This window comes from Xenopus laevis, chromosome 2L, assembly GCF_017654675.1.
Source record: "Xenopus laevis strain J_2021 chromosome 2L, Xenopus_laevis_v10.1, whole genome shotgun sequence".
Classification (NCBI taxonomy): domain Eukaryota; kingdom Metazoa; phylum Chordata; class Amphibia; order Anura; family Pipidae; genus Xenopus; species Xenopus laevis.
In genome coordinates, this window is record NC_054373.1 from 96,882,667 (window position 1) to 96,899,497 (window position 16,831).

The following is a 16,831-nucleotide window of genomic DNA, read 5'->3' on the forward strand; positions in this document are numbered from 1 at the left end:
TATAACTCCTCTCAAGTTATCAATGGTGTGGTCACAGGACATGCCTAATCAGATGCAGAGATCACGTACTCTAGAAACTTACAGTCCCCCATCATTTGTTCATAGCCTGTACAAAGAGTGCATAACATTGTTTTTATTCATCCTTAGTAATAGGCAAAATTAAGCAAGAAAAGTTTTGTGGATATGCCATGGAAGGCAGCACACCAGGAGGTATAAATGATCAAATAGTGAAGTTAGAGATGACCACTGTCCGCTAGAGTGAAATTCTGCCTCTCTTCATTCATTTCTATGGGATTTTTAAAGGCGTTTTTATCCGAGGGTGAAAGTTCACCATTTGATAAATATGCCTTTAAAATCCCATAAAAATTAATGGAGAGAGGCAGAATTTCACGCTAGCAGATCTCTAACATCACTCTTTGGTAAATATACCCCCAGGTACCTAGTAAAAGAAAAGCAGTAAGCAAAATCACATTAATCCCGTAACGACCATATATTTATTATTATTATTGTTCTAGTCTCCAGTAAAGCAGGGTGACCAGTGAGAAGGACAATGTTATTTCTACTATTTTTACTCCAATTACCATACAATAATTCATAAATAAAGTCTTTTACTCTGTATTTTTCAGGATTTTAAGCCAACTGTTTCTGGACCAGGCTCTACATTAGGTGGGGGAAGGAATTTATTGGGTACATCGTCACCAGATCCAAAGGAAGATGACAGGACTGGGTCTAACTTGCACAGTTTTCCAGATGAGAAATCTTCAGATAACATATCATCTGCTTCAGAAGCTTCAGAATCCACTACCACCGGTAAGAATAAAGTCTTCTTCCAAGCAGAGCTTTTAACTCTGGTTTAATATGAGGTAAGGTCCACAGGGAAACCATGATGCTTCCTGTCATAGAGCACAACCGCAAGGTTGGCTGAAAATCAAATAGGATGGCAAGAGATTTTTTGTTGTATGGATGCAAATGTAGGTCCCTGAAGTTTAAATCCATTTGCTTGCAGAGAAGGCAAGTAACAGAGTAATTGTTTTCTGAGATTAGTGTTTTGTATTACTAGTTATATAGTAAAGCTGTGGCTTCCAAAAGTGACTTATTTTTGCAATCTGTTATAGGAATAAAAATATTATTTGCAAGCCTGAAAACAAATGTCATGTAGTGCCCAGAAATGGGCTGTTTATAATAAAGATGAATGCTTGCACTAGTTTCTCTCTGAAAGATAATGGATGTTTCCTGACTATAAAAGGTTATTACCATAGATGTACACAGAATATAAAATGTTATGTAACATTCCAATGACCACCAGTGTCCTAATCCCAGGCAAACCCTAGTATAGGATCCATTATCCAGAAACCTGTTATCCAGTATGATCCAAAAGTACCTGTGCAAGTACAGTGAACATAGTGCAAATTTCAAGCACAATAGTCATGTTTTTTCCCACAATGCAGCTTTTTTTCCCAGAATTCAAGCTTCATTGAAGTTGCCAGGGGGCGATGCACCTGTCATTTGCACATAAGTCTGTTTGGCATCATTTTTAATGTGTAGCATGCAAGTTACATCTGCGTCTGATGCTTTTGGCGCAAATGTGCTGTGTGGATTGATGCTGGGTGCAAATGGAACCCTGAAGCAACTACCTGGTCAGGAGGTGGCGGTAGCTGCAGGGTTCCCTGTTGCAATAGATGCAGCAGCACCCAATTTGGAATGGAAGGCAGGGTGCACTGAGCAGTGCTAACCACAGATGGAAGTGCATTTTGAAACCAGTACCCATGGTTTAACATGCAATAGCTGGGGGGAAAGTGTGGGAGCGCAACTGTGTTTGCATGTAAATGAGCTACCACTTAGAAGAAAATAAAATATATCAACATTGTTTTGCTTTCAGACTTACAAGTTGATTATTTCATGTGCATTTAGATCATGCATAGTCCTCTCCTGCTAGAATAGTTTTAAATAAGCCTTTCATATAGTTATTTATCCTGTGATGCTATTGCTCTGATCTACATTCCCTGCTGGAAAAGAGGTAGTGACAATCCAAACACTTCCAGCATCTACATTCCCCATACAAGAATGGTTTTTAAAATTGTTTTTCATTAATTGTTCGCAGGCATTGATTTGTACAGAAATTTGTGACACTGCAGAAAAATATTTTGTACACTACACAATTAATGTTTATAGATAGATGGACAGTAGTATTACTTATAGTAACTAGCCCTATTTTTGTGGGAGGTATATTATGGTTGAATTCTTACCTAGATATGAGAGTTAAATTAATATTCTGTAACATTTCCTTATTTTTATAGGCTTCATTTATTCTAGCAATACAACCTCAGACATGTGCTTTGCACGTCAGCATAACACTTCAGATAATAATAACCAGTGTATGCTCAGTGCCAATGGGAATGCATTATTGCAGCTTAATCCACAGAAACCAGGAGCTATTGACAACCAGCCTCTAGTTACACAAGAAACCGTTAAGGTAAATGATGCGTCTAGCCTGACATTGCTCTGTTTAGCAAGGTCATCCTTCTGTTGTTTTGTTGTCGTTTTTGAATTCCATCTGCAGTGCTGAAAAGAAAAACGAGACTCTACTGGATAGTACATGCTCTTAATGCTTAATGCCTCATTCATTATAAGCGCAGGTGAAAAAGTCTATAATAACAATAAAATAGCCCATTTTTTGTTAATTTGTTAGACCAGGCCTTGAAATGCACACAGCATGGTTTATTTATTAGAAAGTAGGGTTTCAGTTCTTTACACGGTGAAAGGTTCTGTATAGTTCACTTTTTTCCTTACACAAGAATCCTGGAATCTTTATTAGATTTTGTTAATGACACTAGTATTTCAAACAGTGACTCCATAAATCAGAAACCTATTTATAAAATTCCTCCGCGAAAAGACATGCTTCTCACATGCACATAATCCTTCAACCATCCATAACTTCTGTGCAAGAGAGGTAGATAATTAGATTACCAGTATGACCATTATGCAGGGGGCATATTTAGTGCACTGGTAATCGAATTATCTACCTTGCAAGGACCAAACATAGAATAGCTTCAGTTTCCATGTGAGCCCTGTTTTCTAAAGAAATAAGAAAACACAATTTTTGTGATTAAAACTGTAGTCAAAAAGTATGTTCAGCACAAGCCCAATTCAATATACACATTGAACAAAGGGGTACAGCCACTTTGTACCTGGATCTTATGGGCGTTCTGCACTGCTTCTGTCCATTTGAATCTTAATCATGTGATAAAGAATATATTAGTGATTCTGTTTTTAAATACACAATTTCCTAAATTTTATATTACACTATTTCAAATGCTGCAGCATTGACCAGCTTCTATTTTTTCAGCATTTGGAGTAACCTACGCCTACTAGCTGCTATACAGTAAATTATATCATATAATCAAAAAATAGAATGGAATTCCCTATTTTTAAATGCACGTTATTATTTAGTACACAGTAGGCAATGTAGGATTCATATGGGATGGGGGACCATGACGTGATATGTGGGCTTACATATTTTGGCCAAAGTTTGGTACTGAAACCAATTTTTTTCTTTGTAAAATGTAGTTAAAGAAATTCATACAGTCTGAACTTAAATTCTGGCAATTATATATTTTTCTCTTACTGTCTTTATGTATAACTTGATTTCTAGGTTCCTTCTCTAACACTTGAAGGGGGACGATTCAAACAGAGTCCATCTCTAGTCAGAGCTAAAGACTATGAGATTGTTCCAGAGCCTGTGTGGAGAGCCCTGTATCACTGGTATGGGGCAAACCTTTCCTTGCCACGTCCAGTAAGTAGCTAAATGTCTAAAACATCACCAGAAATTCAACTGTTTCTTCTACAGATCTGAATGACACAATAATACAACATGCCATATAATATGGGCCCCAATGTTAACTGTTACTTCTCAAATTTTCTAGGTTATCAAAAACAGCAAAACAGATCTTCCAGAACTTGAGCTTTTCCCACGGTATTTGCTTTTCTTGAGACAGCAGCCCGTAACCCGCCAACAACAGTCCAACATCTGGGTGAATATGGGTATGATGAGCCTCAGAATGTTTCCTCAGCATTTACCCAGAGGTAATGTAAGAATGCAGCAAGAATCAAACAGCATAGTGCTTGTGCCAAAAGAAACCAATCCAGCTCTGCTGTGGCATTTTCAAACAATGGTGCTTTTATCTAAGGTCATGCACAAGAAACATGAGAAAAATTAAAATGCATGGGAAGTTTTTAAAATGTATTGAAATTTATAATTAGGAGCAATCATGAGAAATTATAGGTAAAATGACAACTTCTCCATGGGAATATAGCTGAGCATTTACAAATATATGTGTAAATCCTTTATCAGAGTTACTGAACTTAAAGGAACAGTAACATCAAAAAATTCAAGTTCAGGTGTAGGATCCATTATCCGGAAACCTGTTATCCAAAAAGCTCTGAATTACGGAAAGACCATCTCCCATAGACTCCATTTTATACAAATAATCCAAATTTTTATAAACTTTTTCCTTTTTCTCTGTAATAATAAACTGTACCTTGCACTTCATCCAAACTAAAATATAATTAATCCTTATTGTAAACAAGACCAGTCTGTTGGGTTTATTTAATGTATAAATAATTTTCTTGTAGACTTAAGGTATGAAGATCCCAATTACGGAAACATCCCTTATCCGGAAAACCCCTGGTCCTGAGCATCATGAATAACAGGTCCCATACCTGTATTTTAAAGTTAAAATATAATGCAGTGTTGCCCTGCACTGGAAAGGCTAGTGACTCACGCTTGGATTCGAGGAGATCTAGTCACCCGGTGACAAATCGACTCTGCTTCTGGCGACTAATCTCCCCCCGAAAAGACATCCTGCTAGCTAGAATCTAAATTTCAGGCGGGATGGCACTCGGAGCGCTTCGTTTTCCGAAGTCGTCCGAAGCTTCCTTGTGAGGCAACTTCGGAAAACGAAGCGATCCCGTCGGCGATTTAGATTCTAGCCGGCGGGAAGGCTTTTCGGAGAGATTAGTCTCGCGAAGAAGAGGTGATTTGTCGCCAGGCTACTAAATCTCCCTGAATCTTAGCCATGTGTCACCACCTTAAAACTGTTGTTTGCTTCAAAAACACTACTATTGTTTATATAAATAAGCTGCTGTGTAGCAATGGGGGCAGCAATTCAAAGGAGAAAAGGCAGCAGATAGCAGATAAGCGCTGTAGAACATAATGGTGTTATCTGTTATCCACTGGTTAACCTGTGCCATATAGACTTTTTGCAATTTCCACCATTGCTGAAGCAAACAGACCAGTTTTACCAGTGCAAGGCAAAACTATGTGATATTTTCATTACTTTAAAGCACTTGGTGTTACTGTTCCTTTAATTCAAAAAGTTACACTTTAAGTGGTACTGTCAAATGTAGCTTGATTCCATGAATACTAAGCTAAACGGGCAGTACACTGTTCAGACAGCTGGTAAAAGCAGTAAGGGTAATGCCATTGCTTATGTAGGTTCTCCTGCTTCAGAGAGAGAGCTCTTCCAAGAATTCTTGGATACATTGTTTCAGGGACCCAGACATAGAAAGAATTTTTGTTTCCTTTGGAAATGAAAACAAGCTTGACATCAATCATAGTATGAGTAGCCACAGGTACTGTTGTTTCATGGTCAGGTCAGTTGATTGGATATTGTTTGTGTGGCTGGTGGCTTTTAAGTCTGTTGTATAGTACCTGTTCTGAGCCAGCAAGAAGTTACAGTAGTCAAAAAAACTGTTCCAATTCAATCAATGAAATCAGCACTTGCATTGTTCAGTGATATAGATGATGTTTAGCCCTCCATTAAAGATGTCAGGTTTCCTTGTAGGTATATGTTAGAATGATATAGTAAAAGACCAGTTCTTGGGAATAATATAAAATATGCATAAAATGGATATGTGCCCTTACTGATGTACAGTATCAGAGCCTGATCATGTAATCTAATTACGGTCATCACTTGAATCGAAATGAACTGATAGCAAATGCTTTCTGCTACATGAGTGATTATAATCACAAGTGATAATAATGACCAAGTTACATAGAATTATGTTTAGTTAAAATGGTTTTAATGACATCCGCCGGCTTTATTTTAGAACTGATGTCATATTGATGTCAGGTAACATAATTGAACTAAGGGTTGTTATACTGGAGATGTTGAGAATTGAAAGAACATAATTATTCTATACTGGGCGTATAAATGGTATTCTTGTGCACACCCTAGGTCTTTGCTGCTGTTGCTCAGTTCCAGTGGATCACAGTATATTGGCAAATCTTTGGCTGCTGAAAATAAACTAAATATATCTCTTCAACATGAGAGATTATAATAACGATGGGCCGTTCAGCCTCTCCTAAATATTTGCTAGAGGCTAACCCAAATGAATGCCCTAAGCTTGATTTTAAGTTTAAAGTGTGTGTTCTTTTTGTTTTGCTATGCACTAATTAATGTTAAATCAATCATTAATCTTTATTTTGATGAAGTATGCTTTCTTGCTGTAATCTTACAACTAATCCTCTTATCCGTAATTGCTGAAAATTTGCTTTTTCTTTTGAAGGGTTGTTGTGGTACAGTGTGTGATACAGTTAAGGTAACCTTGTTGCTTTGCTACTTGGTGAAATTGTTTGCATGTTACTAAATGAAATAACACAATTTGTAATCCGATATCCTGCTTAAAAAGTGTAATTTGTTTCCTGTTAATTTGGGCAAAGGCAGAAATGTCTGTTTATGTTTGTTTATTGGTTTACTTTAAAAAAATCTTGTCTTGTCATTTTATTTTTTTTTATTTTTTTTATGCATGTAATAGTCATTATGCTACATGTAACCAAATATTCCAAACACATTTTTTCCAAGTACTTATTTTTTACTATACTTTATTTGTACTTATTTATCTTGTAATAAAAGGGTAGAGCTCCTTGGGACTGAAATGTGCTACTGTTGATTAATCAACTTGACAATAGCTACCAAAGTCCATAAAAGCCTTAGATCTCTCTTCTGCAAAGCCTTAATATGTAAGGATTTCAACGGTTTAGAGACTAATACAGTAACATAAAATGTTAGCAGTAAATAACCGAACACCATCCTAATATAAAAAGATTAAACCATTTTTTGCATCTGCTGTTTTAATGTAGTTCTTACTATTACCAGTTCTTACACAAAGGTTTTTAACTCTATTTCTCAATGTGCAGGAAAAGGATCCATTATCTGGAAAACCTGTACTAGTTTGGCTAAATATTCCTTGGCTGCTGTATTCCACCTATGTTCCAGTTCTCTTTGGAAACAGTGTGGATGGTGACCATGTTTTCTGGTTAACTGGGTTATTTATTAAAGGTCTAGTTGTGTTTTCCCTGAAAAATTTTAGTTTTTCTTGGTTAGTTTCAGTAAAAACTGGAATTAAAAAAATAAAATAAAAATGTATTATCCCCCAATGCTGCAAAACGGCTGAATCCAAAAATACTTCAGCTAAAACCTGTTGAGGTCATGTAGAAGTCAATGGCAGTGGTCCCTTCAACCATTTGAAGATTTTTTTGGTGGTTTGCACTCGAAAACTTGAGTATTCGAGTTTTTCTTCCTGATTGCATTGCTTTGAGTTTTTACATTCAGATTTTTTCATAAATTTGAGTTGTTTATTCGAGGTAAAAAAAAAAAAAACCTCACAAACACAACCTTTGATAAATAGCCCCCTAAGACTAGTAGATCTATGAACTCAACTTAGTAGTAAAAGTTCAACTTTTCTGCACTAATAGGTTGTTAGCTGTGTGAATACAGACCCTTGGGGATTCAAAGTCCTTATTTTCCTAAATTACCAGCTGTTGGATACTTGGGACCTTGGCTTAACATGACTACTCACTAGATTCCCATTAAGCTGGTTTGTTTGCTGCCCTGCTTTTGAAAGGAAGAAAACAAACTCTCTTGGAACACAAGAAGTGTAAAGTTTTTCTTTGTGTATGTGCAGGTATATGCAGAAATTAAATGCTTTCTTGAGATATATAATATACACAAAATATGTATTTGATTTTTTTTTTTTTGTGATTTAAACAGGTAATGTTCCCTCGCCAAACGCTCCACTGAAACGTGTGCTGGCATACACTGGCTGTTTCAGCCGCATACAGACAATAAAAGAAATTCATGAATATCTTTCTCAGAGGCTGCGTATTAAGGAAGAAGATATGAGATTGTGGTTGTATAATAGTGAGGTAAATGTTCCCGTTGTAATTGATGAGGATTGTAAATGATTATACCAATATGTCACGCATTATTGTTCACACAATGCTAATTTCATACATTTGTTTGGTGAGATTAAAAAGAGATTTCGTCTTACAATATGGGATTATAATATACAAATAGTTCCTCACAATGCTGTTAGTAGAGTGACATTTTTTAATTGGGATATGTAGAGTTCTAATTATCCTCCAGCAACTGGGAAAAGCCACCATAAATATAGAATGTATTCTCTCTAATAAATTGACCTTAAAGTGGTTCTCCAATTTTGGAGAACATTCCAACATGCAAACCTAATATTGGAGGTATTATTTTTATTATCATTTATTTATATTTTGGGGGAAAAAAAAACTGAAAATATTTGTCCATTTAACAGAATTACCTCACTTTACTTGATGACGAAGACCACACATTAGAGGGCTTGAAAATACAGGATGAGCAGCACTTGGTAATAGAAGGTACATAGAAGTATTTTATCTTGTTTTATGCAATATACACGTTTCGTCTAAAGAGCTTTTCCATCTTATTGCTTTTTCTGTTGGGGTGTTAAACACTAATGTGATGCAGACAGTAATAGTGCTTTGCATGCTAGTGTTGCTTTAATAGAATCAATAAGTCATGCATAATGGAAGAGAAGCCTATACAAATGATAAATGTGTGTAATGATATTTTTACAGTGTGCAGCCGTGCTGGGAGCAATTTCAGGAAATCTCAATCTAAATATAAAAACACATATATTTGAACATTCCTAGCATACAAAGCTGAAAGAGTTACTTAAGTAAGCAGTTTTTCTGTGTTATTCTGCAACCTATATATAGTCGAATACCAGAAAGCACAAATCTTTTATGAAACAATATGGCAAAAATGTTATTACTCCATCCTCATATCTACGTGTTTCGATCCACAAGGGACCGTCATCAGGATAGTGTTAAAAAAAGTAAGACACACCCTTTATACCCTAACATACCAATCAATGTTAAAAGAGTAAGACACACCCTTTATACCCTAACATACCAATCAGTGTTAAAAAAGTAAGACACACCCTTTATACCCCAACATACCAATCCGTGCAGTGCATCCAAGGCTGGATTTACATAGCAGACGCCCCTAGGCCCGCTACTATTCATTGCCCCCACCCCCTCCCCTTCCTTTGTGCACATGCGCAAATTTTCAGCATCGGGTCCGGAGTACTGGGCATTGGTGTACAGGAAATTTTAAAAAACATATTGTATCTCATGCAAATCCGCCGTGCTTTCAAACCAATACAGGTGGGGTTGGGCGGCATACCCCCTTTCCACAAATTCAGGCCTGAATGCGTCCAATATTTATATATATATATATATATATATATATATATATATATATATATATATATATATATATATATATATATATATATATATATATCTCTATCTATCAAAATCAAACATGTTTAAAAAAACTAAACAGGTATTGTTATTATGAACTATTCAATGTAGAAATAACACACAGTTTTATGCAAATTTATAGGTAGTACTGTGATGGATAAAGCAACTTTTAATTCTCATAAACTGGCTAGATTTTACGCATATTTAAATTTACTCAAGACTGCTAATGATGAATTAGGACATTCTCCCATTGTAATAAAAGGCAAAACGTTTGCTCAGGTGCAATAACCACTATCAACCACCAAGATGTTTGTTTTTAGACTGGTGATCAGGAAACGCTTCCTACTGATTTGCTGTTATAGTTGACTAGACTTGTAGCAGACTTTTTATCACATAACCCTATTAATGCTTTCATTGATCTTGAATACATTTGATTATGATGCATGAATTGCTACAGTTTTTAAAGGAGAAGGAAAGTCTGTTTACGCTTGGGGGTGCCCAATATTAGGCACCCCCAAGTGATTGTATTGACTTACCTAAAACCCCGGGCCAGTGCTCCTATCAGCAGAAAACTGCTCTAGCCCAGAGGTTATACCAGTGAGCACCACAGAGAGATCTTCCTCCTGCTTCCTTTCTTTGCGTGGTTGTGCATGCGCAGTAGAGCGAAAATCCGAACTTTAACTAAAAAGTCGGCTATTTCGTTCTACTGCACATGTGTTTGCCCGGGGGAAATTTAAAGACAGAAGAAGCCAGAAGAAGATCTCTCCATGGTGCTCGCTATAAAAATACCCAGGGCCGTGTAGTTTTCTGCCGATAGGAGCACCGCCCGTGGTTTGGCACCCCCAAGTGCAAACAGACTTTCTTTCTCTTTTAAGCAGGGATACTTACAAACAATACTCCACTACTACCCTAGTATACATCCGTTTACAGGTCTAATTATAATTCTGGTTTATTTGTATTACTTTAGTCAGGAACAAAGACATGAGCTGGCCTGAAGAGATGTCATTTATTGCAAACAGCAGTAAAATTGATCGACATAAAGGTAAGTGTGTGTGATTTGCTGTGATACTTTCCTAAAGCTGGTCATACAAGTATCATGTTTTTACATGTATTGGTTTGTTTGTCCCCTATCCTCAACCGATATCCATGTACTATGGATAGCAGTCAGTTTGAAAAAAAAATCTTTTGGTGATGCACCCTGTCAGCCAGTGCTAAGTACATCACCAGCTGATGAGCTGCAGCTCCTCTACACTTCCTGCTGTTCTAGTTGTTTGTGCTCTGTGCATTAATAATTGGAATAATAGAATGGTGGCTGGTCATACTGTGTGTGGTCCCTTGTAATATCTTACTATCCACAATCTTGCCTATTCGATTAGAAAGTATACCCATTGGGTCTGTGCATGGTTGTCTTAAAAGAAATACTACAATCCCATCCTTATCTTAACATTTGACTTACAAATTTATGCTCAAAAATTACATATTTAGTTACATAGTTAAATCGGGTTAAAAAAGACAAAGTCCATCAAGTTCAACCCCTCCAAATGAAAACCCAGCATCCATACACACACCCCTAAATACCTTCACATAAATTATATATACCCATATTTATACTTACTATAGAGTTTAGTATCACAATAGCCTTTGATATTATGTCTGTCCAAAAAATCATCCAAGCCATTCTTAAAGGCAATAACTGAATCAGCCATCACAACATCACCCGGCAGTGCATTCTACAACCTCACTGTCCTGACTGTAAAGAACCCCCTACGTTGCTTTGAATGAAAGTTCTTTTCTTCTAGTCTAAAGGGGTGGCCTCTGGTACGGCTGATCCACTTTATGGGTAAAAAGGTCCCCTGCTATTTCTTTATAATGCAATTATAATCTTGTTAAATACAGGTGATTTACTGTATAAGGTGAAGCTGAATGTGCGCTTTGCTACTTGCCTATTGACCAGCAAGTCATTCTAAGCAAAACACCCTAAATTCCGAAAGAATTCTAAGAATTCTAAGAAAGAGCATCATTCTTAAGGTTGATGCTTATGTAGATGTTATAGCACTTTGATTAAACCTGAGGATTTAAAACAAATGCTGTTAACCTAGAAATATGAGAAGCTAGAAAAAGTATCACTTTGGATTTTTACAATTTTACTGATGACAAACATTTTCTTTTATATTACAGTTCCTACAGAAAAAGGTGCCACGGGTCTGAGCAACTTAGGGAACACATGTTTCATGAATTCAAGTATCCAGTGTGTCAGTAACACACAGCCACTAACAAAATATTTTATCTCAGGAAGGCATTTGTATGAGCTGAACAGGTAATGAAAAGGTCCTTGAATTTCATTTTCACATTAATAATTCTTGTGATTTCAAGTGTATGTGATCCATTTTGAAAATACCCTAGAAAAAAGCTTTTCTTTGCAGTGGTGTTTGTAGGCTTAACTATAATAAAATTATATTTGTAATTCCAGAAATTATAGCCCCTTTAACAATGTGAATTGATGATGGTAGATTGCAATGGAATATGAATTAAAAGTAGTGCATTTATAATCTTGTATTTCACATTTTAGAACAAATCCTATTGGAATGAAAGGACACATGGCAAAATGCTATGGAGATTTGGTTCAAGAGTTGTGGAGTGGGACCCAGAAAAATGTGGCGCCTCTTAAATTACGAGTAAGGAACTGCAGTGTGAATGTTGCTAAGCAAATTTTATGTCACGTGTTTGAATAAGTGTAAGGCAAATGGTGACACCGGCAGATCTGATCCTGTCAGACTTATATGTAGTTTGTACATAAGATTATAATATCAGCTTCGTTATTTTAAACATGTGTGACTAAATCCAATTGGCAAGATGCAACCGTAAACGCAGCACTACAAAATATTCAGTGTAGTTCTGACATTACTGAATTGGTGCAAAATTTTAGAATTCAACAGACAGGTCCTGTTACCACAGGTGCATGGTTCTCCCCCCCCCCCCCTTTACCCTCAAGAGGCCCTATTAACTAAACTTTTGTTGGCAATTAAACCATAAAGCTGTCTACATCGATATTCTCTGTACTAAGCAATATCTCAGTACAGACTATAAGCCTACTTTTTAGTCTTCCTTTTAAAGTTATGCATGTGGAAATATATTACCATCCATATTTGACATACCATGCCTGCCTGCCTGCCATTTTTAATTCAGTTGCAACAAGATTGCAAGAGGATAAGGAGTGTAGTGTCTGAGGACAATAGGCTGTAACAGTAACACCTTTGTCACAGCCAAGCAAAAAAGTAGGACAGCAAAATATATTTTATATTTTTTTTTAGATAAATACAACTATTAAGTGTCCCTGTGTGCCCGCTGTCCTCATAACAATCTCCTGTATATACAGTATTCTGTCTTCTCAAACAATTTACATCAATCAATTCACTATCAAAAGAGAGATTGTTACATTGGTTCTTATAGAACTATTATAAATCCACTGCTGCTAAATATTAAAATAACATTTCTAACATTGTAAACAAATTCAGCTAGATGTAGTATACTAAAATGTAACTGTTGAATTATTTCCTCATTTTTTTACAGTGGACAATAGCAAAATATGCACCAAGATTTAATGGCTTTCAACAGCAGGATTCCCAGGAGCTGCTAGCTTTTCTTTTAGATGGTCTTCATGAAGATCTCAACCGAGTCCATGACAAACCATATGTTGAACTCAAAGACAGTGATGGTCGCCCAGACTGGGAAGTTGCTGCAGAGGTGAGCACACACACAAATACCATAGTTATGGGAAGAAGATGACTGTAACTCTGACAACCTTTCGTCCCTTTAAAATAAAAATCTCTGTAGTTGTATAGTCAAGCACAGAATCTTGTTACAGTTCTTCTTTTCTCACAATTGTCAGAAGAAATGGCTGACGGATACATCTGTGTATATACAGCTGTGTACTTAAATAATGATCAGTCTCATTTCTGGATAGGTTGTCAAATTACCTATAACAATATTAGCCTTCATTCCTGTTATTCCTGGAAGTACAGTAAACTTAGACAGTCTGTTTGGTCAGTAATTTGACACAAATCACACAACAGATTGACTTAAAAAAACAGTCAGTTGATTTTCATGCATAAATCTCTAAAGTGATGAAAACAGAAAATATTATTGGCAAGTTGTATACCCCCTGCAGTTTTTTGTGTTGCCATCTGCCACCATTAAAGGGGATCTAAACTCAATAAATGGAATTGATGTGTGCACACTTTTGCAATTTACATTTTTTTCCTTAAATTATTTTTATTTTTTAGATTATGAATTATAAAGACAATTTTCCATATTGTTCACCTGCCTATGGCTTAGTTTGGTGGAACAGAGAATGTGTTTCCATTCAGCATCAGTCAGTAGTGAGAGAGGGGGTGGGGTAAGGAATGAAATAAAATAAAAGGAGGGGGGTAGACTTAAGTCAATTCAGTTTCTTGGAATATAGATAGACATGATATGTAGGGTTGTGCAACATAAACCTCCACATTAATTAAACAGTTGTGTATTTCCTGAGTATATATTATTGTATCCAGAGCAATCTATTTCGACCAAACTTTGTTGCATTTATCCTGGCAATTTCTAGATCTGTAGATGGCTATACTATGCACTGAGTTATTATTGAAAAGTTGCTGCCAGTCATTAATTAAGGGGCCTGATAGCTTTCCAATTTTCTGGCCAGAAATACAGGTATCAATTGGAGAAGCAGAAGCCTGTCTTTGGTTTAGAGGGGGAGACTACTGCAAATGCTCAATAGACTTAAACATTGTGGTAGCTAGATGGGGGAAACCCAGAGTGTAAAAAGCTCCATATGACAGTCCAATAATAGTGCATGTGAATTAATTTTCTATTTTTAGGGGATTCAGAGATATTAGCAGTATTAGACAGTTGTATACTGTTAGGCAGACAGCAGCTCAGAAGATCTCTTTATTAAAGTTTTGTCTGTTGATTTCTATAAAATTTCTTCATTCCGTTAACCCTAGGGTTACTGACTCTTGGGTCGAGCCAAAAGCCTAGTATTCGTCTAACATGCAAATATCTCTGAAACTCCTAAATACTGAAAATGAATGTGTAAAAGTGCTCAGTGAAGCAGCCTGTGTGTTTGCAGCAATTTATTTATTAGGTCTAGATCCCCTTCATAAATAGCTATCTGCTTTATAATGCTGACTGGCACAACACTAAATGCATTGCAGATTTGCCTTGTTATATGCCTTGTTAATGTGTAAACTTGCATCTTCACTATTATGTAGCTTTAATTCTGTGAAGAACAAAATAAATGATAATGTAATGGCAGTAGACAACTTAAAGTAATGAAAGAAATTGCCCTGGACATTCCTTTCAGGACTGCATATCCTTTTATGTTACATAGTATGCTGATATTGATACGGATAGGTATCTTGTAATTGTGTGATCTGTTTTTCATTTGCATTGTGCTGTCTTTTTCCAGGCATGGGATAATCATCTAAGAAGAAACAAGTCAATTGTTGTGGATTTGTTTCATGGACAGTTGCGATCCCAAGTGAAATGTAAAACATGTGGACACATAAGTGTTAGATTTGATCCTTTCAACTTTCTTTCTCTTCCTCTTCCCATGGACAGCTATATGCACTTGGAAATAACAGGTTTGTGATATCTTCATATGATTTATTACTTCAAGTCGTATTTAAATATTGTTGTTGTTGTTGTTGTCTGTTTCAGGCATGTTAGCAACAGTGGATAATACACCTGTACACATGACTCTGCAAAATTATTAGGGATGCACAGAATCCGGAATTCGGGCTTTTTCAGCAGGATTCGGATTCGGCCGAATCCTTCTGCCCAGCCAAATCTGAGTCTTAATTTGCATATGCAAATTAGGGCGGAGAGGGAAATCATGTGGCTTTTTGTCACAAAACAAGGAAGTAAAAAAATGTTTTCCCCTTCACACCCCTTATTTGCATATGCAAATTTGAGTTCAGTATTCGGCCATATCTTTTGCGGAGGATTCGGGGGTTTGCCTAAAACCAAAATAGTGGATTCGGTGCATCCCTAAAAATGATATAATTAGATAATTCTCATTCTACATTTAGGCCTAGTTAGTATTTCCTGTCTCTCTCTGTTAGGAGGCATAAATTATCTTTTTGTCCTTTAAATAGCTAGCTATACTTCTAGTGTCACACCCTCAGCTTTGCATGTCCTGTATCCAACATCACATATGCACATGCTCAAGTTTTTTTTAGGTTAGTCATTAAAAATGAAGCTTCTAAAAGCCAGAATCTGAAAATACTCCAGCTAAAAACTGTCCAGGTCATGTAGAAGTCAATGACAGAGGTCTCTTTAACCATTTGAAGATGTTTTTTGCCTTCATGATTTTTGGGTGTTTTACGCTGGTTTCTGTTTGAAAACTCAATAAATTTGAAGTTTTTTCCCCGATTGCATTCAATCACGTTTTTTTACATTTTGGTTTTTTCATAAATAAACAAATATTTGAGTTCTGAGTTTATTCAAGGTAGAAAAAACCTCACAAACGCGATAAATAACCCCCTTATTGTGGTCTTATTTCCCTGGCAAACCTTTCTATATTTATAGTTGCTATGGAGACCCACTTTTCTTCGCCTAAAAGAACTTCATGAATGCCATGCCTCCTTTTAAATGTTTATATAGGGCACTGTCCTATAAATAGTACATTTAGTTATACATATGAATTATTATATGTAGCACAGAATGTAATTTTCAGCTACTGCTGTTTTTATTTCTTTTCTTTTGCAGTTATTAAACTTGATGGTACAACCCCTGTACGATACGGGCTCAGGCTGAACATGGATGAGAAATACACAGGCTTGAAAAAACAACTTAGTGACCTGTGTGGATTAAAACCTGAACAGATTCTTCTTGCAGAGGTTCATGGATCTAATATAAAGGTTTGTGTGATGGCTCCTAATACCACTGTAGATGCCTTATCCAGAATGACAAATCTTTTTTTACTCCCTCTGTTTACAACTAGTACTCAAAAAATCTTTAAAATAACCATTTAATTTTTTTTCTTTTATTTATCCTTTTCTGCTTGGAGCTAAACTTTCCAAACTATTGTAATATCACAAGTCACTTTTGAAGTCCCTGTTATAGTTTGTAGTCTGGAAAAGTCAGGAAAGAAACACTTGCTTTTAATTACACACAATCCTTATTATGTACTAAGAGCATGTTGTACACACAGTGATTGATCTCTTTATATTTATAACA

General features: G+C 36.2%; 1 protein-coding gene across 3 annotated transcripts in view; it reads left to right on the plus strand.

The window, feature by feature from the left end:
* usp32.L (ubiquitin specific peptidase 32 L homeolog) overlaps positions 1-16,831 on the plus strand; it is a 112,183-nt gene that overhangs the window by 73,777 nt on the left and 21,575 nt on the right. For 2 of the 3 annotated variants that reach the window (XM_041582229.1, XM_018246844.2), the window contains exons 13-24: positions 627-810; positions 2,298-2,473; positions 3,653-3,793; positions 3,924-4,083; positions 8,052-8,206; positions 8,608-8,689; positions 10,566-10,640; positions 11,777-11,915; positions 12,168-12,273; positions 13,169-13,342; positions 15,060-15,234; positions 16,361-16,512. In XM_041582229.1, the coding sequence (XP_041438163.1) occupies positions 627-810; positions 2,298-2,473; positions 3,653-3,793; positions 3,924-4,083; positions 8,052-8,206; positions 8,608-8,689; positions 10,566-10,640; positions 11,777-11,915; positions 12,168-12,273; positions 13,169-13,342; positions 15,060-15,234; positions 16,361-16,512 (1,719 nt within the window). The remainder of the gene's footprint in view (positions 1-626; positions 811-2,297; positions 2,474-3,652; positions 3,794-3,923; positions 4,084-8,051; positions 8,207-8,607; positions 8,690-10,565; positions 10,641-11,776; positions 11,916-12,167; positions 12,274-13,168; positions 13,343-15,059; positions 15,235-16,360; positions 16,513-16,831) is intronic. The other variant, XM_018246845.2, reaches the window with a different exon arrangement.